The sequence below is a fragment of the Herpailurus yagouaroundi genome, unplaced genomic scaffold, assembly GCF_014898765.1.
Source record: "Herpailurus yagouaroundi ecotype Mexico unplaced genomic scaffold, PumYag 210, whole genome shotgun sequence".
NCBI lineage: Eukaryota > Metazoa > Chordata > Mammalia > Carnivora > Felidae > Herpailurus > Herpailurus yagouaroundi.
The window spans coordinates 18,276,120-18,302,760 of NW_024412441.1; the positions used below are offsets into that span (position 1 = coordinate 18,276,120).

Consider the following 26,641-nt stretch of genomic DNA (forward strand, 5'->3'; position numbering starts at 1 on the left):
CTTCCTTCCTTCCTTCCTTCCTTCCTTCCTTCCTTCCTTCCTTCCTTCCTTCCTTTCTTTCTTTCTTATACTAACACTCCCAAACACTCCTTCTTCTAGATGTTGCTGACTCAACTAGCTAATATTTGTTTTCATTTATAAATCCAAGTTTATATAAGGATATATATTAACAACCCCAAATATTAATTGAAAATTTGTACCTACAACTAAACAGGATCTAATAGGAGTTTTGGTTTTCCATACAGAGTTGAGGAACCACAAAGCAAACTATTAGAAACTAAAATGTTGATGAACCTTCTTTTGTATAATTTGGGGGGAGTCTAATGAGGGCAACACTGAACAATTAATGGTTACTGGCATTCTCATTCAACATTTTAAAAATGTATTTTCTGGGGAATGAGAGAATGAATGTCTCATTCTTCCTGGAGAGAGATCTGAATGGGTATGGGATGAAGTAGGTAAGCAAAACAATAGGGCCATTTGTATCTATGCATTGGTCTTTTGTGTTATTGTAAATGAATCTTGCCTGAGAACCCACTATGACAGGTCAGTATTCTCTGAAATATGATTTATTTATTAGCCTTCAGTCACAACTGAACTCTGAGATAAGAGCAATCCTTTTGCATTTTGGTAAAAAAAATTATACAACTGTCATTTCTCTTTCCACAGAAATGAGTGTCCTGTTGATAAATGAGTATCCAGATGGCGTATCATTAGAAAGATTGAGTCAAGAAGAAAGCCAGGTTCATGGCCAAGAGTGAGTACTTTAATTTTCCAGGACAGTTGTGTTATGTTTTTGTTTATTACAAGCTTTAAGCATCATAGTTTTGTGGTCTTATTTCTTCAAGTATGTCTCCCGAAAACTGGCTCAAAACTCATGGCTTGGTTGCCAAGAAACTCACCATCATGGATGCCTTGTCACTGACAGCCGTCCCTCACACCCCCACCTACATTCCCATTCTGGACAAGTATGTTGTTTCCAAGGTCTTTGATGAGGTAAGACTGTTTTTCTCTATGTCCCTGCCTGATGTATTTTTCATTTCCAGTTCAAATAAAAAGTAGCCCACTTCGGTCTTGTACAGTTGTAAGAGAAATGTATTTCAGCCATTGAAAAGAAAAGTGTTTGTAAAGATAGTAAAAAGGAGAGAGGAAAGCTCTTAAGCATTTTTGTTTTTAAGCTGAGAACAAATTGGCCTTTTTCATGACTGGCTGCTGGTGGGTGGCAGTGTGGAGCTGCAGAAATGTTTGAAAAGCATCTCAGAGTCATGAGTCAAGAGTGAACATCATCCAGTATCAAAGGACTGGGAGAATTTGTGAGAGATTATGTCCTTTGCTTACCTTCTGTTCCTAAATATAGTGCATCTTTTCCATAATAAAAGTCTCCAAAAGAAAAAGAGAGAGAAAGAGGGAAGGAGGGAGAGAGAGAGACTGAGAGAGACTGAGGGTGAGCCAGAGCAAAGAACCATAAGAGAGTGACAGCCGTGTCTTGGAAGGGGAAAAAGCAGTAGGAGGGCATGGAAGGGTTAAACGCGGAGGACAGCCAAATAAATACTGAAAAGTTCCCCTTGAATTGGGCAACCAGAAAGCTCTTGCCCTTGGCAAGAACAGATCTAGCTGAACAGCTAGACTGTTCAAGGATGAGGAACACACAAAAAGCAAGGATATGAAGATCAAACCCCAGTGCTTCTGGACAAATACAGTGTTAGCTAATGACTTAAATAGGAACATATCAGGCTTTATGGGCACTAAGTGGGAATAGTATCCTTAAAAGATCTTATCTCATGTTGAAATATTTATAGAATAAATGTAAGGTGTTTGGGATTTGTTTCCAAATCATTGGGATAGTGGGAGTAGTTGGGGGAAGAGAAAATAGATAAAACAATATTGTCTGTGAGTTGGTAATTGTTAAATTTTCATAAGAAGAATATTGAGTTAGGGGAAGCTCATTCTATTCTGTCTGCTTGCTTTTTTTTTTTTTTTTTTACATAGTTTCAATTTTCCATCATAAAAATTTGAAAAAAGCAAAGGCAGGAAAACTTTTTTAAAAAGGCATTATCTAACTGGTCTTGATATATTTGGAAGAAGCAGAGAAATTGGCAAATTTTTTCTATTAGTCACATTTAAGACATTATGCCCATGGAGTTCAACATGCATCCTGGTTTGACACAACCAGTGGTTTTTGCTCTGGAGGTTGTGTGTGATTTATCCTACATTCCTGATGACTGTACCTCACGGTGAGTGGTTCTGTCCCTGGCTGAGACCTTGTGACTGGCAGGTTCTATTTGTACCTCCAGTGAACTCTAAACCGATTAGATAACAACATATCCCTTGAACTTGACTTCTTCCGGAAGCAACAGAGAGAAACCGAAACTGATATATTTCTTCTAGGAAGTTTGGTGGCAGCTTCCCCTATTTTGTGCATTTATTTTCTTAATATTCTTTTTTAGTGTTTATTTTTTGAGAGAGGAAGAGAGAGAGAGAGAGAGAGAGAAAGAGCAAGCAAGGGAGGGGCAGAGAAAGAGGGAGACACAGAATCTGAAGCAGGCTCCAGGCTCTGAGCTGTCAGCACGCAGGGCTGACAGATGCAGGGCTCAGAGCCAGATGCAGGGCTCAAACCCACAAATCGTGAAATTGTGACCTGAGCTGAAGTCAGACGCTTAACCAACTGAGCCACCCAGGCACCCCTTTTAATTAATATTCTTGAGTTTTATTTGGAATAAGATGTATTTAGTGAACTGCCCTGAGAAGTAGAATTTTCTTGTGCTTATCATGTCTCTTTCTAAGCCTCCCAATAACCTGAAACTTGGAAAAGTACATTTCTCAAAAAACAAATATGATGGGGCGCCTGGGTGGCGCAGTTGGTTAAGCGTCCGACTTCAGCCAGGTCACGATCTCGCGGTCTATGAGTTCGAGCCCCGCGTCAGGCTCTGGGCTGATGGCTCGGAGCCTGGAGCCTGTTTCCGATTCTGTGTCTCCCTCTCTCTCTGCCCCTCCCCCGTTCATGCTCTGTCTCTCTCTGTCCCAAAATTAAATAAAAAAACGTTGAAAAAAAAATAAATATGATAACAGTAGTGAAGTATAAGCATAAAATCAAAGGAAGAAACCATGAGGGAAAGATTTATAGATTGAATACAGAAAAATGTTATATTACATAAAAACATGTAAATAAAATGAAAGAGCTCAGAATAATATTTGTAACATATACAACAAAAAGTTATAGGAGTGATGTCTTAAATATATTTTTGTGTGTGCATCCATATAAATCTGTGTGTGTGTGTGTGTGTGTGTGTATGTGTGAGCACATGAGTGCATATAAATCAGTGTTTTGTTGTTCTGTGTACACATACACATGCACATGTATTCATACCATAAAGGAATAAAAAAATGATAAATACCTCAGTGGAGAGTCTGGAGAGGGCAGGGAGTCAAAACCACGTTGAAAAATATTTCTTACTGGTAACAAAATATGTGTTTAGAAAAAATACAAATTGATAAACCAATTAGACAACTCCCCTACCACCACCATCAAATTTGTAAGATTAAAAAAGTACTAATAAACAAAAATACTAATGAACAGTGATGGAAAAGATAGGATGAAATTGGAACTTTTATATCCTACTGGATATACTAGATTTATACAGGAGTATAAATTGTTTCAGCCTTGGCAGTACACTCAGAGGTGTTAAAAGCATATAGTCTTCCCTCCAGCAAATCCATATTTAGATATTTCATAATCAGAAATACTAATACACATATTCAAAGAATAGTTAGCACTGCCTTATATCTAACATTGAGGACCCTAAAAGCAACCTAAATATTTAAACATCTATATCATGGAATGTCATACTTTCATTGAATATCATATTTCTCCAGAATAAGAAATGACGTGGGGAAAATCTCTCAGCATGGTTAATGCTAAATGATAAAATCAGGTACAAATCTTCACATATAGCATGTAAATTTGGTTACATGTAAGTATGATGTAAGACGTGGCACTCTTTCTCCCTCCTTTTCTCTTTTACCAAAATGTTAATAGTGTTTATCTGAGTCATGAGATTATTGGAGGCTTGGGGGTCTTGTTTATGTACTTTCTAATTATTGTTGTAGTGCTTTTAACTCTGAATATGTATTAATGATACACTGAAAAAAAAGTTAAGAAAAACAGACCTATAACAAATGATAAAATGGTGAAATATAAAGGGAACTTAATTTTTTACTAACTTATTTTTTTATTTTTATTTGCTAAGTAACATAATACATTCTCAGTAGGGAATGAGCATGTAGAAGTCTTTAAAGGAAAACATGGAAACTTCTTTCTCAACTCCTTTCATCTAGGAAGGAAACACTCTGAGTAGTTTGGTGAATGTCTTTCCAATTCTTTTTCTACACACAAACTCATATATGTACATATGTATTCCTAACATATACATATGCATAACAATTTTTGTAAACATAAATGAGGTGATATCATATGGATTTGCCATTTTTATCTTTTATAAATTATCTTTTATAAAAATTATCTTCTAAAAATTAAGATCTTAGAGACCTTTACACATGTGTAGATATGGGTCTCATTCTTACTAGTTTCAAGGTTATTCTCCAATGTTACTTTTATTTCATGTGCACAACATAGTGATTTGACGGCTCTGTAAGTGACGCTGTGCTCAGCCCAAGTGTAACACCATCTGTCACCATCCAATGCTATTATAGTACCATTGACTATATTCCCTATGCTGTATATTTCATCCCCAGTTCTTTCCCATTATTAATGGGCATTTACACTGTATCCTTCTTTTCCATATCACAAACAATCCTGTGACAGATTTCCTTGCACATAGATTTTGGGGCACATGTACAAATCTCTCTTTGGGATAGCTTCTGTAAAGTGGTATTGCTGGACCCAAAGGGTGCATACATTTAAATTTTTGACAGATGAAACCAAATCACCCTTGAAATAAATGTTACATTTCTAGTAGTTACAGTGACAGCCTTTTTTCTGAGAGGAACTCTATATAATATCTCTTGATAAACATTTGCTCTACAAGTATAGAAATGCTTTGAAAACCCTGAACATAGTATACAGACATAAAATCTTATTCAACCTATCCTCTTCTCACTGGCTCATATTCTGAAGAAATAAACATAGCAATTCATGTAAAAATAATATACCTACTCTGAGACTGTCATGGGATTAGAAGTAATGCACATAATAGACTGCACTTAGCAGGCTCTCAATAAACATTGGCTTTTATTACAAAAATATTTCACAAATATTACATGCCTACTATATGCAGACCCTGAGCTGGTCTCTAGAATATAGCTAAACAAGACAACCAATATTCTTACCCAAATACAGCTTACCATCTCATGGAGGAAATAGTAGTTAAAATAAGTTCTAGTTAAATGTGACAAGTGGGAAGTACTGAAGTCAAGATGCAAGAGGGGTCCCTAACCCAGTTTCCATTGTCAAAGAGGCTTCACACTTGGCTGTGAGAGTTCAGAGCCTGGAGCAGAAAAGGAGTTATGAGGTGATGAAGTGGGGAGGGATATCCTAAGTAGTCAGAGAGCAGGTGGCAAAGTCTCAGGGTCAGAGAAAGTTTGTCATTCCAAAGAAAGTTTGGTGTTAACACTCGTAAAGGAATGGCCTTGATTAAGAGTTTGGAATATCAACCTGAGGACAACCAAAGGGTTTCTAGCAGAAGAGAGAGAAGATAAAGTTTGGGCTTTAGCTGCAATATGCAGAAAAGTTGGAGAGGTTTGAGGCTGGGAAGGTAAGGGTTGGTCAGGAGGCAAGGCCTGGGTGATTGTGACCCAGGTGGCAACAATGGCAGTGAATCCAAGGCTATTTTTTCTCTTTTTAAAATTTTTTTTAAAAAAACTTCTAAAATTTTTATAGAGAGATAAAGAGAGTGTGAGCAGGGGAGAGGAGAGAGAGAGAATCTCAAGCAGGCTCCATGACCAGTGCAGAGCCTGACACAGGGCTGCATCCCATGACCCTGGGATCATGACCTGAGCTGAAATCAACAGTTGCTTAACTGACTGAGCTACCCAGGTGCCGAAATCAACAGTTGGATGCTCAGCATACTGAACCATCCCGGCACTCCCAAGGCTATTTTTGAAGTCAGCTAAGTAGGATTAAACCATGTAGGGCTGAGAAAGAGAAAAATATGGAGTGATTTACAAGAAGGAAAAACTGGAAGAGTAGTGAGGACCCTGTTCTTTAGGAGAGCATTCTAGTCTTCTGACTCTAGAAAGCAAAGTCAAGGGATGAGGATCAACATTTTTCAGTTGCCTTCCACCATGGACACTTGTGCTTGGTGCCTTTTGTGGCAATGTAGACATTTGTGTTTGGTGCCTTTTGCAGCAACGTAAATTCTCATCACAGACCTGTGAGTAAGTAGCACACTACCCAGCATGCTTACCTTCTTCCATTTTTTATTTATTTATTTTTTTTAACATTTATTTATTTTTGAGACAGAGAGAGACAGAGCATGAGCAGGGGAGGGTCAGAGAGAGAGGGAGACACAGAATCCTAAACAGGCTCTGGGCTCTGAGCTGTCAGCCCAGAGCCCGATGCGGGGCTCGAACTCACGGACCGCGAGGTCATGACCTGAGCCGAAGTCGGACGCCCAACCAACTGAGCCACCCAGGCGCCCCACCTTCTTCCATTTTTAATGGTAAGAGCAAGAATGATGATGATGATAGAAATATACTGCAGTAAATTGCAATTTCACTCTCAAAGCACACTTTTATTCCTTAATATTTTCTCTGACCGGAAGAGACCCTCACTTATAAATAGGAAGAATAGGAAAACAATAATCTAAAAATATATCTCCCTTAGTGGGACAAAAAAAGTAGACAAAAAAGTAGAATGGAGCTGAAAAGGAAACATGAATCTTAACCCACTTCATTAAGAATTTTAATTGACTCCTACTCCTACGTTGTGTGTATGGCCACATCTGTCTGGGCCGAATTGTAAAGCAGAGTTTGGCTTTGTCCCCAGCTCTTTGTTTCATTCATGACTTATATATGGACTCTTTCTTCTTCTGGAACACAATGCTGCTTTGGTTTTCAATGTTTCCTGGACCAGCATCAAATCTGTCACCTTGGAAATGAAGTATTGAGCAGAGAGGTTGCCCTAGCAACTCTTCATTACAAGATACTAACTGGCACTTATGGTTTCCAACGGACCAGATAATTTTACCTTAGCTCTTTCAAAAAGATTAGTTCTTCACCAAGTCATATACCAAATAAAACTGTTTTAGTTATTTGACAAATCTGGAATTGAAAGCTCTTTATTGCCAATTGCTTCGGAAAAAAAACCCAAATAATTTGGGAACATTAATCTATCATTGGAAAGTTTACATTATCATAATCAACATCATGATGTCTTTAACAGCTTCCCATCAAGGCTTTCCTGCTTTGCCCTAATCTGGGTTCATTAAGCGCATAGTTCTGTGGTCAGATACCCTGGACTTGCACACTAGCTCTGTCATTTACTCCTGACAGGTCATGGCACAATCCCATTAATATAGTACATGAAGAGCCCTCACACTAGGTAATGAGTGAAGCATTTGATATCAACAAAGTATCTATCTAAAAATTAGAGCAACTTAGTGAAGTTACTGTTCATCTCATCATTTAGCTGATGAAGCTAAGTGCAAAGAGGTTAGGGATGCTGTGAAGGACAGGCATTTTGTTGCTTTCAAATGTGGTAACATTGAACATAATGCAATTATATATTGATAGAAAGGCTTATCTTAATTAAAAATTTAAAAGGACAGTCATTGCAAAAGCTAAATATATTCACTGTGTCTAAAAATTAGAAAATACAGATAAGTGAAAAAGAAGGAAACAGTAGAGTCATATTTCCACCACTGATGAATCACTTGGTGGTTGTCAGACCAGACCTTTTTATCTACCTACATATCCTTTATTCTCTGTGTTTGTTTTACCAAGATGAAGTCAAACTCAATGTACAGATTTGTGCCTTCATTTTTACTCAGCAGTCTACAGTGAACATTATTCCAAGTCAACAAGTTTTAATCTACTATGCCAATTAAAATGCTCACTACATTGAAAAAAAATACCTTTTATTTTCTAAAAGTTTAGATGAAAAATGTGAGACATAATCTACCCTGTAGTAAGTAACATATTGTCATGGGTTTATGAGTGATCTTGTTGACACACTGCTTCTTTGCCAGTTAATTCTGTGGTCCTGCTTTCCTTTGTTCTTTGGAGACTGGAGATGTTCCAGTTTGAAAGCAGACGTTTAAGCTTCTACACTCAGCATTTTGTGCAACTGCACTGTCTAAAAAGCCACTGCGTCTGCGTTCAGAGTTACCCATGCAGGATTTGCATGGCTTTTGGGTTTTCATTACACATGTCCCATCAGACCTCTCCTTGGCCAATCTGGCAGCAAGCTCTGGGATATTTGTTGGAAGAACTGATTTAGTTGGAAAAAAAATGAAATTAGTGAATTCAGTCAGGGTTGAACAATAAATATGTAAACACACAATTTCATACTGTTTTCTCATTTTCAAAATGTGGGATTACTGATAAACACAGAATGTTGTCAGGAGGAATTCTACCTGTAGTATGACTTTAACAACTAATAGCTGTTCGTACAGTTCTGTATTCTGCTTTCCTCATTTAGCATATGTTATGAACATATTCCCTTGTAATGACCATATTTGGATTAATTTTTAATGGTTGTACCAATATTCAATAATATGAATTACTACAACTTGTTTAATTATTCCCCACATTGCACAGTTTACTTGGAATTTTTTTAATATATAAAATTTATTGTCAAATTAGTTTCCATACAACACCCAGTGCTCATCCCAAAAGATGCCCTCTTCAATGCCCATCACCTACCCTCCCCTCCCTCCCACACCCCATCAACCCTCAGTTTGTTCTCAGTTTTTAAGAGGAATTTTTTTTTAATGTTTATTTATTGTTGAGAGAGAGACAGAGCACAAGCAGTGGGGGTGGGCAGAGAGAGAGGAAGACACAGAGTCTGAAGCAGGCTCCAGCCTCTGAGCTGTCAGTACAGAGTCTGACGTGGGGCTCAAACTCACAAACAGTGAGATCATGACCTGAGCTAAAGTCGGACATTCAACCGACTGAGCCACCCAGGCACCCCTACTTGGAATTTTAAGAGTGCCTATTTACCTATATTTTTGTTATCACTTAAAAGCAATACACTTAAAAAAATTGCCAATTGTTCTGTGAAAATAGTATTTCATTTTAATTTTCTATTTTCTTGTTTCAGAATAGTTTTCTTATGTAAGCTAAATCTCTTAAAATCTTCTTCACATTATTCATGTTTCTAGCAAATATCTCTTTAAAAATAGCAAGTTACACTTATCCTGTGCCTTAATTACTAAGAATTCAAATTTGGTAGAATCCAGACTTCATTATGTTTTACAATATAGATAAACTTAAAAATTTTTTTTGAGCCTTGGCCATTATTTTATTTATAGTTTTAGTCTTTCAGATATTCAATAAATGGTTACTTTGTACATGTATTATGGAGAAAACTAGGGTTTTTTTTTTAAAGAAATAAAGAACTGAAGAGTTTAGTGGAGAGGAAAGCCATATAGGAAAACCTGCAGTTCAATGTATATATCTATACAGGGATTGGATGAGAAAATATGTAGAGAGTACTTAGTGCTTGGCAGAGAGTAAAGGATAAACACTATCACCATTATTGACAACATTATTCTTTTTTTAATGTTTATTTATTTTTGAGAGAGAGAGAAAGAGCGAGTGGGGTGGGGGGGAGTCAGAGAGAGAGGGAGGCACAGAATCCAATGCAGGCTCCAGGCTCTGGGCTGTCAGCACAGAGCCTGACGTGGGGCTCGAACCCACAGATTGTGAGATCATGCTGAACTAAAAGTCAGGCACTTACCCAACTGAGCCATTGACAAAATTAGGTTGCTTATGGGTTTTCTCTGGTCTAACAGTGGGAAAAATTCTAACAGAATTGGCCGGAATTGACTGTCCATGTATTGACCCACTCTCTTTCTCTCTCTCTCTCTGCCTCCCTCCCTGCCCGCCCCCCAGTCCTTCTCTCTCTCTCTCTCTTCCTTTCCCTCCCTTTCTCATGGTTAAAATTTTCTCACACAGTGTGTGATTATTTTAATACCAATTTGGTAAGACTTCTTTTAGGTTACTCTCAGGAGAATTGAAGTAATACCATGAGGCTCTCTTTTGTTATCAAATATTATCCAAGAGGTTCTCTTGATTTGCATTATGAGAGGTAATAAGTAAACCATTTTCAAAGGTGGTGTGGTCAGGTTTCATTCTCTTTCAAACAGATCTGTCAATTTCCCTGTCCTCCCCACATGCTTCCTTGCAGAAGCTGGGCGGGCATGGTTCTGATCCCTCAAATCCTGTGAGAATGCCCCTTATGACCTCATCATCACACTGCAATTTGACATCATAAAGAGAATATCCCATAGGACCTCCACGTGACCACCATGTTGTAAAAACTAAGACCATAGATTTAAGGTGTGGAGTATGACTTTGTCTTTCCCTAAATCTGCATGCAGAAAGGAATGAGAGTGGGTGCACACGAGCCAAATTTGAACTACCGCCACACTGAAGTACATGATGGCCATGCAAGGCATGAGATCCAAAACCACAAAAGAGGGAAGTAGAACATTAATATAAGTTATGTTGCTAAATATTTTGTGGTGTTGGTCTGCAGTTGAGCCATATGTTGACACTCTTGGAGAGCTATTTATAGACTTCTAAAGGGGTATTTTTTCCAGGGATGATAAAAATGTAAAGGTCTTTCATTTTGTTGAGATCGATTTCTTTTTCCTCTGAAAGTTTTTGTGATATGTAGCTCTGTTTAGAGAGTTGTGGTTTTGGTGTGGGGGGGGGAGGTTGTTTTTGTTTTTGTTTTTTTGTGTGTGTGTTTTTTTTTCATTTCCGCAAGCTTCAGTCAGTGTTCAAAGTCTAGTTGACTCACCTTTTAACCCACTGTTCTGACCCCTTTCCTTTGACAAAGGTTGTGCTGAATTCATGTGTCTGACAAGCAGTGAGGTTTGACTTTGCAGCTCTTAACTTCATTTCTTTCTCCTTAGTTTTCTGCATCTTTGCCTTTTATCTTGTTTGTTTTGGTCTTGATGTTTAAATTACAAAATTAATAGTCTTCTGTTTCAATGTCCATTTTTTACAAGATTAATTTTATTCCTTAAAATATTCTTTTTCCCATCCACTTCTTCTTATATGTTTTTGTACTTTTATATGACTGTTACTTCTTTGAATAACCTAACAAGTATTAATTTTAATTATAATTAATATAAAGTCCAGATGGCTCATGGAATTAATTTCTTCTCTAAATTGACTTTCTGATTATTGATTTTCTCAGCTATCATTTTTGCATATTTTCATTGTATATTTTAGAATTTTAGTACAGTGGCTCATTTTAACAAGATTTTTTTTAATCTTTTTTTTTCCTCTCTCCTTCTGTTTTGCAGTTGCCTAAATCCATCCCCTGACTCCCTTAATTGGCATTTAGAGATCTTGTTCCACAGTGATACTGGCATGTGATAGATTCAGAGGGTGGCTTGGTTTGGTTCTGGGTGGTGAGGCTACATCACTGCCCTCTCTTACTTGGCAGAGCCTTCTTCCAGGGGTCAGAGACCCTCATACAGCACTGGCTTCAGGCACTGAGCCTGCCTTGGGCCCTCATCCTACAGAACACACATAGTCCTGCTTGCTCTCCAGGAACCGTGTTCCCATGCCATCTTTGGACACAGAGTCAACAAGTCCACAACTTTAGCCCTGCTCACTTGTTCACAGTTCTGGTCAACTTTTCTATCTAGAAATTTATCAACCATGCATCTGACCTTTTTTTTCTTTCCTTCTGTTGTATGCATTTTTTCTTAATAACAACAATACTATTTTTGTGTGATTTTGGATGCAAGAGGGAACATAAAAGCATGAACTATATCATCTTGATTGAAAGTAAAGATTTACTTCTCAAAAGCAATTCCCCACATTTTCAAAATGCCTACATGCTGCATATGGTTGGAATAATATATAATTCTGAAACAATATTATAGCTTGGTATTCTGTTATTTAGACTTTTCTTTTTGTTTAAATATTAAGATATGAAATATACCTTTTTATGAACATATATTTATTCATTTATCAACAAATATTTGTTGAAGGCACACTATGTGCCAGGCAATGTTCTAGGGCAATAGGAATGCAGTAGTGAATAAAACAAAATTTCTGCTCTGATGGAGTTTACATTCTACCAAGGAGATATAAGTAATATGCAAACAGGTAAATAGATAAATATATACCATTATAGGTACTATTAAGATGGCATTGAATCATAGGCATCCCCAAACTCAGAAGCAAGCACCAAGTGCAGACAGAAAGACTAGAAAGGAGACTTCTCTTTTTGGTATTCCGCTGTTCTTCTAGAATATGATCACTAAGCCTTCTTTATTTGACATTTATAAGAATATCTTATAAATTGACAAGGAAAATGGTCAACAGATGTTAACTATAATCATATGTTTTCAAGAGAAAGTCAAATGTAAAATAAATACATGAAAAAGATGTTTAGCCCAAGTAGTAATTTACAAAGTAGCAACAAAGGGAACCTTTTTCTTAAAAATTGCTCACTCTCATCAATTTGACAGGGGCTTATGAAGATAATGCTTGATTCTGGCTAGAGTTTCATGAAACAGTTGTTTTGTGTGTGTGGTGGTGGTGATTTTAAAAATACATGGTTTGGGGTGCCTGGGTGTCTCGGTTGGGCATCCGACTTCAGCTCAGGTCATGAACTCACGGTTCGTGAGTTCGAACCCCGCTTTGGGCTCTGTGCTGACAGCTCAGAGCCTGGAGCCTGCTTCGAATTCTGTGTCTCCCTCTCTCTGTGCCCCTCCCCGACTCACACTCTGTCTCTCTTTCTCTCAAAAATACAGATTAAAGAAAAAAAATTTTTTAATAAATAAATAATAAAAATATATAGTTTGGGGGCACCTAGTGGCTCAGTCAGTTAAATATCTGACTTTTGATTTCAGCTCAGATCATGATCTCATGGTTTGTGAGTTACAGCCCTGTGTCACACTCTGCACTGTGACAGTGTAGAGCCTGCTTGGGATTCTCTTTCTCCTTCTCCCACTCTCACTCTCTCTCTCAAAAACAAACTTAAAAAAAAATCCATATCTATATATCTATAGTTTTAAAATTATAAAAATGTTAGCAATGATATCTCTGATTCTTTTCCTTATGATTTTCTGTATTCTCTAATTTTTCTATAATTATATTGATTTTATAGTCAGAAAAACATACTTTATGGCTGTGTAGATCATTTTTGAAGGTGTTAACCTATCAAATGACACTTTCCTTTGGTATTTGGTGTGTAGGTGTTCCCTCTGGCACATGTGTGCAATGACACAAATAAGATGATGTTAATTAACCCCCAAGGAGTCAAGCTCAATATCTACAAGCAAAAAGTGGAACAGGCAATTAAGAGCTATGAAAAGTGAGTATCATTCCTGGCTGCTCTTTAATGACTGTGGGATTTGTTTGTTTTGGCTTGTTTTCTCTTGTTTTAGCTTAGATTTTTAATTTTTAATTATTTATTTATTTTTATTTTTTTTTTAATGTTTGTTTATTTTTGAGAGAGAGACAGAGGACAAGAGGGGGAGGGGCAGAGAGAAAAGGTGACATGGAATCTGAAGCAGGCTCCAGGCTCCAAGCTGTCAGCATAGAGCCTGATGCGAGGCTTGAACTCACGAAAACACGAGATCATGACCTGAGCCTAAGTCGGATGCTTAATCGACTGAGCCACCCAGGTGCCCCTAGCTTAGATTTTTAAAAATCTGGAGCAGCTATTTAATAATTGCCCATAAGGAAGATCAATAGTAGCATCCACAAACATAGGTGCTTCCTATTTGCCAAGCACTGCATTAAGTACATTACCTGAATAAATCCAACAGAGTTTTAAAGAAACCATCCTCTCTCTCCAAAAGCTATAGAAATCTCATGTTTCCATGAGATCTTTAAAGCTTTCCTGTTAGCAAAGTGCATTTGATCATTTTCTGCACCTAACGTTTTGTAAAGTGAATAATAAAACTTCACAATAATGAGATAATGGAGATAATATGTGTCTCCTACTATATAAACCATTTCTTACCAAGCTCAGGAAGATGATCAAGTTGGCTCGAGTGAAAGTTATACTCTTAAATAGTCCCTGTGTTAGTGCTGACATGGGGCCTTATTTCACAAGGGCCGAAGCCTGGTCTCACCCCTTACCTAACTCCATGGTCACCTTCCATCCCACTCCCAGCACTTTATTGATCCTTTGTGCAGAGCACATAAACTTTGAGCATGCCCAGCTTCTCTAGGCAGGCCTTTTCATGGTTCTAGAAGCTGTGCAGCTGGGTTTTCACTTACTGCCATGTGAGTGGGAGAAATGAAATAAAGTACATGAAAGTTAATGACATTTCCTAGCCAGCATATGCTGGTCTGTTGTCATTTTGCACTGTGCTAAGTGTGTGTTCAAAAGAAGCATAAAGTCTGACTCCTGCCATGTGGGGTACACAATCCAGTCCAGAAGCTGGCCTTTCCCTACTGTGCCCATCACAGGCCTCTGCGAATCTCCTTTCACTGGAGACCTCTTCTGCCCTCACCTAAGAATGGAGGATGGCTTACATGAGTTCTTCAGTTGCCTCCAGCCTCCTCAGGACTTCTCTTTTCCACCCTTCGTGTCTCTTGCAGACAGCATGGACTATGCCAAGGCTCATTCTTCTCCGTGGGCCTGAGGCTCTGCTCTGTAGATCCCCCCCACCTCTGCTGTACATGGGGGGCTGCCCCTCTTCTCCTCCTCTCTCCCTGTGCCAGGCAGTCCTTCCCTTGCCTCCCAGCAATGCTGCCCCTCTTCCCATCCCCCGGCTGGTCTCTTTCCTTCCTGTCTTGCCTAAGCTCTAGTGGCCCTCCTCTGAGAGCCCTTTCCAAGATGACTCCACCACCCACCCTGCATGTGGCCCTCAGAGGGCTCACAGCTTCTGCACAGGCCTGTCTCCCCACTGCAAGGACGTCAGCTTCCAAGGGCAAGGGCTTAGCAGCCTTACTCTCCCCCCTTGTCCCCTCTCCCTAGCAGGTGTTGCTATGTATTGTATTTGGTAATGTATTTGGCTGCTGGAATTTAATTTGAATTTTATCTAATTCACATTTAGTTATTAAAATTCATCAAATTCAGTTATTCAAAATATAATACAATAATGTCATTCATATTATAATTGAATTTGCTTGACTCAGTCAAATATTTGAGTTCTAGAATCCCCTGGTCTGTGAAAGCCTGGTGCAGGGCCATAAGCTAGGGCTTTGACGTCCCAATTCTGGGTTTCATTCTTGGTTCAGACATCTACTTGGCAGGTCAAGTAACAGCTGCTGGCTTTAGGTTCCTTCTTTATAAAATCTACCTCACAGGGTGGCTGTGAGGGTTATGTAAATTATATATAAAGAACAATTAATGTTAATACTTCCTCCTTTAATTCCCTGAATCTGTTAATCCTATTATATACTGAGTGTAATAGTCACATAGCTCCTCCCTGTGCACTGACATTTTCCCTTTCTGCGAGACAAGGATCCCTCCTTCCCTAATAGCAAAACCAAAATGCAGACATAGTGATTTGTCCCACTCTTACTTCCAATGAGTGAATCTGGAAAAGCCTTTTAGTAACCCCCAGAGAAATGTTACACTATATTGTTATTATTAATAATAACATTAATTTTAATATGGTTAATTTTATTTAAAATTCAATATCATTGAATTAATGTGACATTAATGTAATATTTACATTAAATGAATTTTTATTATTATTTAATAATCAATTAATACTAACATTAATATTACACAGATACAGAACAAAACTTCCTGATCTTTCACATTCAGTAGTATTTAAGGATTTTATTGGCATAAGTGTCAATTCCCTTTTCCATCTTGTGTGACCTTTCTAAAGATACACATAATTAAGGAAACTTGGTTTACTCCCACCCCATCCCAATATAACATTTATAAGGAATTTCCCTTCACAAGTAAGCCAAATATAACCCTAAATTTGTTTGATTAGCGATGACCAGACAATTGAGAAGTTCACAGCCCTTTGGCCAAAATAGGGACATAAACTAGCTATTTTGGTCACACTTAGTGGCTATGTGTGGGAGTCCTTCTGTTTCAATATTTTAAAAATTGAGGGGCACCTGGGTGGCTCAATTGGTTAAGCATCCAACTTCAGCTAAGGTCATGATCTCACGGTTTGTGAGTTCAAGCTCGGCATCAGGCTCTGTGCTGACAGCTCGGAGCCTGGAGCCTGCTTCAGATTCTGTGTCTCCCTTTCTCTCTGCCTCTCCTCCACTCACACTCTGTGTCTCTCTCAAAAATAAATAAACATTAAAAAAAATTTTTTTTAAAGAATTGAGATAGCAATTTTTGTGTGTCTGAATATAAACTTTGAATGAAGATTGCCAGAACTGGCTGGCTTCTGGGGTGATTTTTCTGCAGCTTTTCGATTTTGAGTATAAGGTCAAGGTTGTGGCCCTCAGACCCACAGGAGAAGCATCAGTTCTAACCTGGCTGTGGGAACATGCTTAGTAACCTCTTTCTAAGACCTCCAAGATGCTCGGCCTGCTGGTTAGACTGCTGAAGTGTCGTTACTTACAAGTTGCTTTGCAAATGAGTCAATTCTTGGCACAAGGTGATTTGTCAACTAGAGATATAGAGAGCTAGTGAATGCAAGCCGTCAACCAAGTTTCACCCTCCTAAAACAAGAGGAAAACTGTGGTTAGTAAAATCCCTGAATGAAGGGGCTGGGCCAGCATCAGAGAGGTCCTCATGTCCGTGCCCTCTCAGCATCTTGCAGGGACAGCCCTCATCCCACACCCTCAGTGGCTTTTCCACTGTCACCTGGCCAGTCAGTGGAGCCTCGATTGACACACTCTCAGTTGCACTCAGTTCATGCCCACACACTTTTTCTGCCCTGTGTGCTTTGAAGTATTTCAGCATAGATGGAAAATAGGGTAATAATAGAAGTTATGTAAGTGTGCTCTTAGAAAAGTATTTTCTAAAGGATTGATTTAAAATTAGTGGGATGTGCTAGCTAATTGGGCCCCATTCACTAAGGGTTTCTCAGTTTCCAAGCCTTGCCCATCTTCAGAACCTGGAGGGAATAATCACAGAGTTATTCCTGGTCACTTTATATGTACATCTCAATCCTCCCAGCACCAAAGTAGGTGGTGTTATCCTTGTTTCAGCAATAAGAAAACAGAATTTCAAAAAGTTACGTAACACAGGATCACACAGCAGCAAAGTAGAGGCACCGAGATTTGAACCTAGACCCATGTAGCTACAAAGCCCTTGTCTTCACTCCCAGCCTCCTTAATACACTGCCTCTACTTTCAAGGTCTAGATTTAAGGGGATTTTTAAATGAAGTTGTGTTTTTGTTTTTGTTTTCAGAGAAGCATACACACACAAACCAAAAATGCATCCTATGAGTCCTTTGAACAAATCTTAGAAGCCCCGCTTACCAATATACGGACCATGTAATTAAAGAAACCTAATTTCCAAATAGGCCCCAAAGAACCAACAACATCCAAGCGAGACAGAAGCACTGAGCTGGCTTATTTCCCGTTTCCTGACTGTTTGTATCACTTAACAGAGCATTTAGCTGCATCAGACAGGTTCTATGTGCTGTGCACATGCTGGCTCATTGAGCCCTCACAGCAACTCTAGGAACAAGGTACTGTTATTATCCACATTCTACAGAGAAGTTGGCTGCTGGCCCAAGGTCTCACAGCCAATAAGAAGAGAAAGCTAACTGAGCTTTGGGACCAGGCAGTCTGGCTCCAGAGCCTGTGCTATTCACTGCACGCCAGACCCGCTTTCCCATGGTCTCACCAGGCTCATGGAGGGAAATCAGGCAGGGTAACACCACCCAGAGTGTTCTCAGAGTCCTGTGCCTCTGACACTGGGTCCATTGGGTGGAGAATGCCTCCTGGAGAGGAGCAGGATTTTCCCACCTCATTTTATTGAAGCTTTGTTTTTCATGGAACCCTAGCTCACTGCCCGTGGAGCCAGTGTTTTTTGCCCTGCACTTCAGGAGGCTTACCTTGAGTGATGATGTAGTGGTACAGAATTAGGTGTACAGGATGGGGCTAGAACCTCTGAAAGAAGCAGCCCTGATTCATAACAAGAACAGAAGCTGTGATGACCCCATAGAAACCACTGGCGTCAGCCTCCTCCTTTCCTGTTGGGTTGACATTGCCTCTCCACAAACATATTCAGGGATGAGCTTCAGAAAGTTTCAGCACTGCCACTGCCCACCAGCCATGATGAATGAGCAGGACACCTCATCTGCTTGCCCCTCCCAGTGGCCCCGTTTGGAAAACAAGTTGGTCAGGCTGGTTGATCTCTAAAATGTGTCCTGATCCTATTATTTCTGACCCCTTTAGCCCCCTTTGCTCTGAAAATCCAGGTAGAAGAATATCTATAGAAGGTAAACTAAGGGCACAGTTATACTCTTCCATAGGAAGAAAAACAACAAGTGTTTAGAGACCCCTTTGTGCCAAGAAAATCACAGCCCTTTTGTTTACTGCCATTTCTTAGCCTGGGTTTCACCTGATTCAGTGGAGACCTGTGCCCTCCTTTAGTATTTAACACAACTGCTACAAAGCCTTGAGGCTTCTGCAGTGATGCCAAGGAAGGGAGATACTCCCATCCAATATCTTTAAGCAAATGGCAGTGGCATGGTCCAATGGGTGCGTCACTTGGCTTGGGAGCTTCCTGCTGTGCCCTTCAGAGCCTGGGGTCAACCTTGTGCCATGAAATGAAAGTACTGCTACTAACTAATCATTGATTTTTTTAAACAGGCGCTTGAATAAAATTGTTTGGCAAGCGTTATCTCAAGAGGAAAAAGAAAAGTAAGCCAGTTCCTCTTTACTTTCTTTTTTTATTTTGGTGAAAGTCATATAACCTACAATTAACTGTTTTAAAGTGTACAGTCAGTGGTATTTATTCAAAATGTACAACCACCCCCCTCCCTTATCACCTCAGAAGAAACACCTTCTACCTATTATGTAATCCTTCCCCAAACCTCTCTCCCCCTCTGGTAACCACTAGTCTGCTTTCTGTCTCTGTGCATTTGCCTGTTCTGGGTAGTTCATAAGAAAGGGATCATACAACATGTGACATTTCATGTCTGGCTTATTTCACTTAGTTTTGCAAAAACGATGTTTCCCAGTTGCAGCATGCATAGTATTTCATTTCTTTTTATGCTTCTGCATTGATCCATTATGTATATACCAGCTCTTTATCCATTGGTGGCTATCCGGGTTGTTTCCACTTTGGGGCTACTAAGGACAAGGCTACCATATACATTCATGTAGAAGTTGCTTTGTGGACATATGCTTGCATTTCTCTTGGGAACATATCTAGGGGTGGATTTTCTGGGTCACAGGGTAATCTATGTTTAACTTTTTGAGGAGCCACCAAACTTCTTCAGGGCAACTGCACTATTTTACATTCTTACCAGCAATGTATGAGGGTTCCTGTTTCTCCACATCCTTGCCAACATTTGTTATTTTACCTTTATATATATTTACTTTTATATTTTACATACATGTGTATGTGTGTGTGTGTGTGTGTAACTAAAGCCATCCCGGTGGCCTCGTGGGTGTAAAGTGATAACTCATTGTGGTTTTCATTTGCATTTTCTTAACGCTCAGTAATTTAAAAAAATTTTTTTAATATTTATTTTTGAGAGACAGAGCATGAATGGGGGAGGGGGAGAGAGAGAGAGGGAGACACAGAATTCGAAGCAGGCTCCAGGCTCTGAACTGTCAGCACAGATCCCAATGCAGGGCTCAAACCCACAAGCCGTGAGATCATGACCCGAGCCGAGGTCAGACGCTCAACTGACTAAGCCACCCAGACACCCCTAATGATCAGTAATGTTAACTATTCTTTCACATGCTTGTTGGCCATGAATATATCTTCTTTGGAGAAATGTTATTCAAGGTCTTTGCTCATTTTTAATTGGATTATCTTGTCATTGTTGTTGAGGTGTAGGAGTTCTTTATATATTCTGGATTTTAACCACTTATCAGATAGATGATTTTCCTTTTTCTTTTTTTTTTAAGTTTATTTATTTTGAAAGAGAGAGAGAGAGAAGAGAAGGGGCAGAGAGAGAGGAAGAGAGGGGATCCCAAGCAGGCTGTGCACTGCCAGCCCAGGGCCCGACACGGGATTTATCTCACCATCGTGAGAACATGACCTGAGCTGAAACCAAGAGTTGGATGCCCAACTGACTGAGCCATCCAGGCGCCCCTCCAGTAGATGATTTTCAGATACTTTCTTTCTTTCCAAAGGTTGTCTTTATACTCTCTTGATATTTTCCTCTGATGCGTAGTTTTTATGTTTGATGTAGTCCCATTTGTCTATGTTTACATTTGTGTCTGGGCTTCGGGTGTTCTATCCAAGAAATCATTGCCAAATCCAATATCCTGAAGCTTTCCCCCTATATATTTTTTCTAGGAGTTTTATAGTTTTTGGCCTTCTGTTCAGGTCTTTAATCCATTTTGTTTTGAGTTAATTTTTATGTGTGGTATACATTAAGGGTTCCAGCTTCATTCTTTTGCATGTGGATATCCAGTTTTACCAGAACCATTTGTCAGAGATGGTCCTGTCCTCCATGGTGAGGTCTTGGCACCTTTGATGATCATTTGACCATCTATATATGCATACACATAGGAGTTTATTTCTAGACTCTTTATTCTGTTCCACTGATCATGTTTGTCTTTATGTCAGTACCACAGAATTTTGATTATGGTAGCTTTGTATAATATGTCCTGAAATCAGGAAATGTGAGGCCTTCAACTTTGTTCTTTTTCGAGATTGTTTGGCTGTTTGGAGCCCCTTGAGGTTTCATGAATTAGGATGATTTTTTCTACTTCTGCAAAACATGCCATTGAGATTTTGATAGGGACTGCATTGAATCTGTAGATTAATTTGGGTAGTATGGATATTTTAACAATATTAAATCTTCTAATTCATGAATACAGCATGTCTTTCCCGTTTATTTGCATCTTTTTAATGTTTTTTCCCATGATGTTTTATAGTTTACAGTGTGCAAATCTTTTACATCCTTGGTTAATTTTATTCCTAAGTATCTTACTCTTTTTGGTGCTATTTTACGTGGGATTATTGTCTTAATTACCTTTTTGGATTGTGCATTCGTAGGGTATAGAAACAAAACTGATTTTTCTGTGTTGATATTTTATCCTGCTACTTTGTTGAATTTATTTATTAGTTCTAATAATATTTTTATGGGATCTTTAGGGGTTTCTACATATAAAATCGTGTCATCTGTGAACAGATATGATTTTATTTCTTTCCAGTTTGGATGTTTTTTTAGTTTCTTTTTCTTATCCAATTTCTCTGGATAGGACTTTCAGTACTTTGCTTAATAAAAATAGTAAGAGTGGACATTCTTGCTTTGTTCTGTTCTGAGAGGAAAAGTTTCCAGTTATTGACTGTTGAGGATGATGTTAGCTGTGGGCTTTTCATATGAGGCCTTTACTATGTTGAGGTAGCTTCCTTCTATTCTGGCTTATTGGGTGTCTTTTCTTTTTTTTCCATGAAAGGGTGTGAATTTTGTCAAATGATTCTTCTGCATCACTTGAGATGATCAAGTGGTTTTTTTCCTTCATTGTTAATATGATGTGTCACATCAATTTTTATATGGAATCATCCTTGCATTACAGGAACAAATCTCACATTTAATGGTATATAATCCTTTTAATAGGCTGTTACATTTGTTTCCTAATGTTTTGTTGAAGATTTTTGCATCAGTGTTCATAAGGGTTATTGGCCTGTAGCTTCCTTGTAGTATTTTTGTCTGGCTTTTGGTGTGGGGAAATGCTGGCTTCATAGAATGAGTCTGGAAATACTCCTTCCTCTGCAGTTTTGGAAGTATTTAAAGAAGATTGGTGTTAATTCTTTAAATGTTTGGTAGAATTCTCCACTAAAGCTATTTGGTACTGAGCTTATATTTGTTGGAAGGTATGTGTTTACTGAATCAGTCTCCTTTCTAGTTATAGGTCTCCTCAGATTTTTTCATTTCTTCACGATTCAGTCTAGCTGATAGTGTGTTTCTAGGATTCTATCCCTTTCTTCTAGGTTATCCAGTTTGTGTGTATAAATGATTATAGCAGTTTCTCATAACCCCTTTTATTTCTGTAGCTTTACTTGTAATGTCTCCTTTTTCCTTTCTGATTATGGTTATTTGAGTCTTCCATCTTTTTTTTCTTAGTTAATCTAGCTGAACATTTTTCAGCTATGTTATTCTTTCTAAAAATCAACACTTTCATTGATTTTTTTCTATTTTTTTTGTAATCTATTTTACCTATTTCTGCTCTAATCTATATTTTTTCCTTCCTTCTACTAACTTTGGATTTAGTTTGTTCTTTTTCTAGGCTATTGGTTTGAGATCTTTCTTCTTTTTTAATGTAAGTATTTAGCACAATAAATTTTTTCTCCCGGTACTGGTTTTATGGTATTTCATATATTTTGTTATTTTGTGTTTTCATTTTCATGTATCTCAAGATATTTTCTAATCTCCCTTGTGATTTCTTCTTTGACCCATTGGCTGTTTAAGAGTGTGGTGTTTAATTTGCATCTGCTTTTAATTTTCTAATTTTGTGCCATTGTGATTAGAGAAGATAGTCTTTTATGATTTCCATTTTGAAAACTTTTTTTTCTGTTTATTTATTTTTGAGAGAGAGAGACAGAGTGCAAGTGGGGGAGGGGCAGAGAGAGGGGGATACACAGACTCTGAAGCAGGCTCCAGGCTCTGAGCCTGATGCAGGGCTCAAAGTCATGAACCACGAGATCATGACCTGATCTGAAGTCGGACACTTAACCGACTGAGCCACCCAGATGCCCCATCGATTTTGAAAACTTGTAACACTTGTTTCATGGCCTAACCTGTAGTCTGTCCCAGAGAATGTTTCATGAGCACATATGAAGAATATGTATCCTACTGTTGGCTAGTGGTATATTCTGTACACACCTATTAGATCCAGTCAGTACATGGTATTGTTCAAGTACTCTGTTTCCTTATTGACCATCTGTCTGGTTGTTCTATCAATAGTGGAAAATGGGGATTGAAATCTCTGACTTTTATTATGTTGCTGTCTATTTCTCTTTTCAATTCTGTCAATATTTGCTTCATGTATTTGAGAGCTCCGACACCGGTGCATATATATCTATAATTGTCATATCTTCCTGGTGGATTGACCCTTGTATCATTATATAATATCCTTCTTTGTCTCTTGTAACAATTTATGGCTTAAAGTAATAATAATTTGCTGATTTTTTTTTCTGCTTGATCAAGTCTGCTTTTAAACTTCTCTAGAGATTTTTTCATTTCAGTTATTATATTCTTCAGATCCAGAATTTCTCTTTTTTATAGTTCTCTTTTTTATAGTTTCTATATTTTTGTTGATATTCTTACTTTGTTCATGCATCATTTTCCTGATCCTATGTAGTTGTCTGTGTTCTCTTCGAGCTCATTGAAATCTTTAGGACAGTTATTTTGAATTTTTTTGTCACGTTGTTCATAGATCTCCATTTCTTTTTTTTTTTTAATTTAATTTTTTTTAATTTACATCCAAATTAGTCAGCATATAGTGCAACAATAATTTCAGGAGTAGATTCCTTAATGCCCCTTACCCATTTAGCCCATTCACCCTCCCACAACCCCTCCAGTAACCTTCTGTTTGTTCTCCATATTTAAGAGTCTCTTGTCCCCTCCCTGTTTTTATATTATTGTTGTTTCCCTTCCCTTATGTTCCACAGGTCTCCATTTCTTTAGGGAAGATTTCTGAAGACGTACTTTATTCCTTTGATTGGGCCACCTTTCCCTGTTTCTTTGTATGCCTTAGAATCTTTAGTGGAGATTTGAATATTTGAAAAAGGACACTTCTCCTGGTCTTTATAGACTAGCTTCTTCTTCTTCTTCTTCTTTTTTTTTTTTTAGACTAGCTTCTTATAGGAAATGACCATCACCAGTCATCTGGGTTAGAGATTCTGGGGATCTTTCAAACCTTTTCTGGGATATGTCTTCTCCAGCCTTGTATATGAAATTTCTGTCAAATAGGTTTGCCCCTTCCTTCTCAGAAGCCCATAATCTCTTTCTCCCCCTGGTGTCTATTTTTGGTATTGCAGTGTCTCTGGTGCTGCAATAAGCCATGGATAGTCCTCTTTTTTCTCAAGCTACCCCCAACATGTATCCAGAATATATCACCATTCCCATCAGTGTTCTGAGTCAGATAAGATGGAAACCAGTCCCTTGGGAAGCCTCCCAAAACTCCAGAGTATTGGATGCACGTTCCAATCCTCCTTCCCTCCCAAGGGGGAAGCCACAATTTACGAGTTGTCTCCCGCTTGTGCTGCCCTATATCAGGGAAGCAGGGGGACTAGGAAGGCAAAATCCAACAACCTTTTTTATCCACTTTAATCCACTATTCTTTTTTAGCTTCGAGTTCATCTTGAGTGCTGTAAGTTCTTAACTGGTTTCTGGAATCCTTACAAAGGGAATTTGGTCCATATATTGATTAGTCAGTATTTCCTGGTTGGGGGCTGGGGGTATGAATGGGAGCCTGGGGGTTCTTATTCCACCATCTTAATGACATCACTCCATTCAGATTTTTTAATAAGAATTTTTTCTGTTATCTGGAGATAGGTTTGTTTGTGGATTGAGTCCTGTGGCTGTGCTGGGTTTAAACTGTACTCTTTCAATACCCTAAATCTAAAGGAAGTGATGCTTTCAGCAGTAAGAAAATGATAATTATGAAATGCCTTGCACTCTCTCTGTTGCTCCCTCTCTTTCTTCCTCATGCTCCCCTGCCTCTCTCCCCCTCCTCCTCTTTCTTTCTCTCCCCCTCCAGGCGTGTCTGATGCAGCAGAAGCTGGACTGGAAGTAGACTCCATCACACCACACTGGCTTCCCCTGGAGTCCCACAGCCTGTATTCATCAGCTCATAGAATGTTTGCCTTCTGTTCTTTGTGTCCCAAAACAATGAAGCCAGAAAGTTTAGGCTTATAAAAGGAGAGGAGATCAAAATAGCTAGAGTGAGCTGGTACAAGAATTACTGCACTGAGGCAAATATTTGGCTTATGTTTTGCTTCCCTTCCCTTTGCTTTGCTGTGTTCCCAGGGTTACTGCTGGGCATAGCATGTGAAATCTCTTTGAAGCTCATTTTTGGTCCTGCCAAATGTTGGGCCTAGGGAGAAAGGAATGAGTTCCAAATATGCCGAAAAAATTGAAAATAAAGCTATGTGTGTAAAACTTCTTTAAAGTCAGATAATCCAATTAGGTAGTAGGGAAGAGTGCCTGTTGTAATTCACAGAGATGGTCATTTTTAACTCATACAAGCCACCACAGTGGTCCTCTGATGGACCAGAGGGTGTGCCCATCATTGTGTCAACTGATAGCTAACATCTGTCTGAGAGATGGTTCTCAGGAGAGGTTTTACTGAAAAGTATCTTTCCATGTTGTTTCCATTATGATCACTTTCTTTGTTTTTTGTTTTTTGTTTTTTTCTTTTTAGGTTAGATGCATACAAGCCAATGCGGTACTTGGAAAACAAGGCAGCTTTAAATGGGGCATTAGAACGGTTGAATTGGCCCATTTCACTGAAGGAGCTGTCAATGCTGGAAAATGAAATCCTAGCTGGGAAAATGTATATCCAACAGGCCATGGAACTCCAGGAGGCTGCCAAGAAGGAGAATTATGTGAACAAGAGAGGAGAGGTAGGTGCCATGGAGGTGTTGATATGTCCTTCCTCCCTCCTGTCCCAAGTCATTGCCATCCCTGCATTGGCCTTCCTACCCCCTCCTGCACCCCCCTCCACACCGATTTCTAAAAGAGTTAGAGCCAACCCATTAAAGTGACAGGATTTCCTTTCAACAGAAAGGAAATGCCATTCGATTTTACTGTGGCCTTTTTTTTTTTTTTTAAACGAAACTAAACAGAAGTATAATGTAGTGATCAAAGGCCTGAACTTTGATTTGAGCCACAGCAGGGTCCAGCCTCAGATATGCTACCTAATCCCTATGTTATCTTGGCCAGGTACTCCATCTGAATCTTAGGTCTTTTAATCTGTAAAATAGGAATATTACTAGTATTTGTCTCACAGGGTTATTATGGGAGTAAAATGACTTCTTAAAGTACTTCATGTTGAAAGCCCCCCCCAAGTGTTAGTAATTATTACTAATAAAACAAACTTTTCAAAAAGAAAAAAATGATTTCTAATCCAACTGCCTTATTATTACCACTTTGGATCACTTACTTTTTAGCTTTCTTTTCCTCCTTGAATAAATTTTTTATATAGAAGCAGTCATAATCTCCATAATTATTTCGTATTCTCCTCTTTAATTATAGGTGACACACAGCGTTATATTAGTTTCAAGTGTACAATGTGGTGCTTTGACAATTTAGTATGTTATGCTATGCTCATCACAGCGTAGATACCCTCTGTCACCATACAACACTAGTACGGTACCATTGACTATATTCCCTATGCTGTACGTTTCATCCC

At 38.6% G+C, this 26,641-nt stretch overlaps 1 protein-coding gene across 1 annotated transcript in view; it reads left to right on the forward strand.

Annotated features, from left to right (window-relative positions):
* VWA3B (von Willebrand factor A domain containing 3B) overlaps positions 1 to 26,641 on the forward strand; it is a 201,453-nt gene that overhangs the window by 139,299 nt on the left and 35,513 nt on the right. Inside the window, 5 exon segments of the mRNA XM_040453963.1 lie at positions 670 to 757; positions 849 to 996; positions 13,404 to 13,522; positions 18,911 to 18,961; positions 25,652 to 25,853. Coding sequence (XP_040309897.1) covers positions 670 to 757; positions 849 to 996; positions 13,404 to 13,522; positions 18,911 to 18,961; positions 25,652 to 25,853 — 608 coding nt within the window.